The sequence below is a fragment of the Coregonus clupeaformis genome, chromosome 26, assembly GCF_020615455.1.
Source record: "Coregonus clupeaformis isolate EN_2021a chromosome 26, ASM2061545v1, whole genome shotgun sequence".
Classification (NCBI taxonomy): Eukaryota; Metazoa; Chordata; class Actinopteri; order Salmoniformes; family Salmonidae; genus Coregonus; species Coregonus clupeaformis.
In genome coordinates this window covers 50,365,142-50,367,641 of record NC_059217.1, presented here as the reverse complement: position 1 = coordinate 50,367,641, position 2,500 = coordinate 50,365,142, and the positions used below count along the sequence as shown (strand labels likewise).

The 2,500-nt window shown below is 51.0% G+C and overlaps 1 protein-coding gene across 1 annotated transcript in view; it reads left to right on the top strand.

Moving 5' to 3' along the window:
* cacna1ha (calcium channel, voltage-dependent, T type, alpha 1H subunit a) overlaps nt 1–2,500 on the top strand; it is a 144,811-nt gene that overhangs the window by 23,806 nt on the left and 118,505 nt on the right. The window contains exon 6 of the mRNA XM_045207652.1: nt 48–360. Within this exon, the coding sequence (XP_045063587.1) occupies nt 48–360 (313 nt within the window). The remainder of the gene's footprint in view (nt 1–47; nt 361–2,500) is intronic.

Here is a 2,500-nt window from a genome sequence, read left to right as displayed (position 1 = left end):
CCTCTGTCTTCCTATGTAGGCTCTATAACCTCTGTCTTCCTATGTAGGCTCTATAACCTGTCGTTAAGTGTGTACTACCAGCAAGAGGAGACAGAGGAGGACCCCTTCATCTGCTCAGCAATTCGAGAGAACGGAATGTTGCGTTGCCATGACGTCCCGCCCTACAGCGAGGGAGGGGCTGAATGCTCGCTGGCCGCGCCCCCTCCGGGTCACTTCCTGTTTGGAGGTGAGGGCGGGGCCAGAGACGGCTGTGTGAACTGGAACCAGTACTATAATGTCTGTCGGCCCGGCAACGCCAACCCTCACAAAGGAGCAGTGAACTTTGACAACATCGCCTACGCATGGATAGCCATCTTCCAGGTAGGACTGTACCCACACAGCATAGCCTAGCATGGATAGCCATCTTCCAGGTAGGACTGTACACACACAGCATAGCCTAGCATGGATAGCCATCTTCCAGGTAGGACTGTACCCACACAGCATAGCCTAGCATGGATAGCCATCTTCCAGGTAGGACTGTACACACACAGCATAGCCTAGCATGGATAGCCATCTTCCAGGTAGGACTGTACCCACACAGCATAGCCTAGCATGGATAGCCATCTTCCAGGTAGGACTGTACACACACAGCATAGCCTAGCATGGATAGCCATCTTCCAGGTAGGACTGTACCCACACAGCATAGCCTGCATGGATAGCCATCTTCCAGGTAGGACTGTACACACACAGCATAGCCTAGCATGGATAGCCATCTTCCAGGTAGGACTGTACACACACAGCATAGCCTAGCATGGATAGCCATCTTCCAGGTAGGACTGTACACACACAGCATAGCCTACATGGATAGCCATCTTCCAGGTAGGACTGTACACACACAGCATAGCCTAGCATGGATAGCCATCTTCCAGGTAGGACTGTACACACACAGCATAGCCTAGCATGGATAGCCATCTTCCAGGTAGGACTGTACACACACAGCATAGCCTAGCATGGATAGCCATCTTCCAGGTAGGACTGTACACACACAGCATAGCCTAGCATGGATAGCCATCTTCCAGGTAGGACTGTACCCACACAGCATAGCCTAGCATGGATAGCCATCTTCCAGGTAGGACTGTACCCACACAGCATAGCCTAGCATGGATAGCCATCTTCCAGGTAGGACTGTATACACACAGCATAGCCTAGCATGGATAGCCATGTTCCAGGTAGGACGGTACCCACACAGCATAGCCTAGCATGGATAGCCATCTTCCAGGTAGGACTGTACACACACAGCATAGCCTAGCATGGATAGCCATCTTCCAGGTAGGACTGTACACACACAGCATAGCCTAGCATGGATAGCCATCTTCCAGGTAGGACTGTATACACACAGCATAGCCTAGCATGGATAGCCATCTTCCAGGTAGGACTGTACCCACACAGCATAGCCTAGCATGGATAGCCATCTTCCAGGTAGGACTGTATACACACAGCATAGCCTAGCATGGATAGCCATCTTCCAGGTAGGACTGTACACACACAGCATAGCCTAGCATGGATAGCCATCTTCCAGGTAGGACTGTACCCACACAGCATAGCCTAGCATGGATAGCCATCTTCCAGGTAGGACTGTACACACACACAGCATAGCCTAGCATGGATAGCCATCTTCCAGGTAGGACTGTATACACACAGCATAGCCTAGCATGGATAGCCATCTTCCAGGTAGGACTGTACACACACAGCATAGCCTAGCATGGATAGCCATCTTCCAGGTAGGACTGTATACACACAGCATAGCCTAGCATGGATAGCCTAACATGGATAGCCTAGCATGGATAGCCAGGTATAGAGATATCAGTACTACTGCAGGCTGTATATGGAACAGTCCTTTCAGAACAGCTGACCTAATGGAACTCCGTATTCAGGATTGAGCTGTGTGTGTGTGTGTGTGTGTGTGTGTGTGTGTGTGTGTGTGTGTGTGTGTGTGTCAACAGGGATAAGGGGGTAGAGGTGGAACTGCAGCAGTCATTTCAACAGGGATAAGGGGGTGGAGGTGGAACTGCAGCAGTCATTTCAACAGGGATAAGGGGGGTAGAGGTGGAACTGCAGCAGTCATTTCCAACAGGGATAAGGGGGTAGAGGTGGAACTGCAGCAGTCATTTCAACAGGGATAAGGGGGTAGAGGTGGAACTGCAGCAGTCATTTCAACAGGGATAAGGGGGTAGAGGTGGAACTGCAGCAGTCATTTCAACAGGGATAAGGCGGTAGAGGTGGAACTGCAGCAGTCATTTCAACAGGGATAAGGGGGGTAGAGGTGGAACTGCAGCAGTCATTTCAACAGGGATAAGGGGTAGAGGTGGAACTGCAGCAGTCATTTCAACAGGGATAAGGCGTAGAGGTGGAACTGCAGCAGTCATTTCAACAGGGATAAGGGGGTAGAGGTGGAACTGCAGCAGTCATTTCAACAGGGATAAGGGGGTAGAGGTGGAACTGCAGCAGTCATTTCAACAGG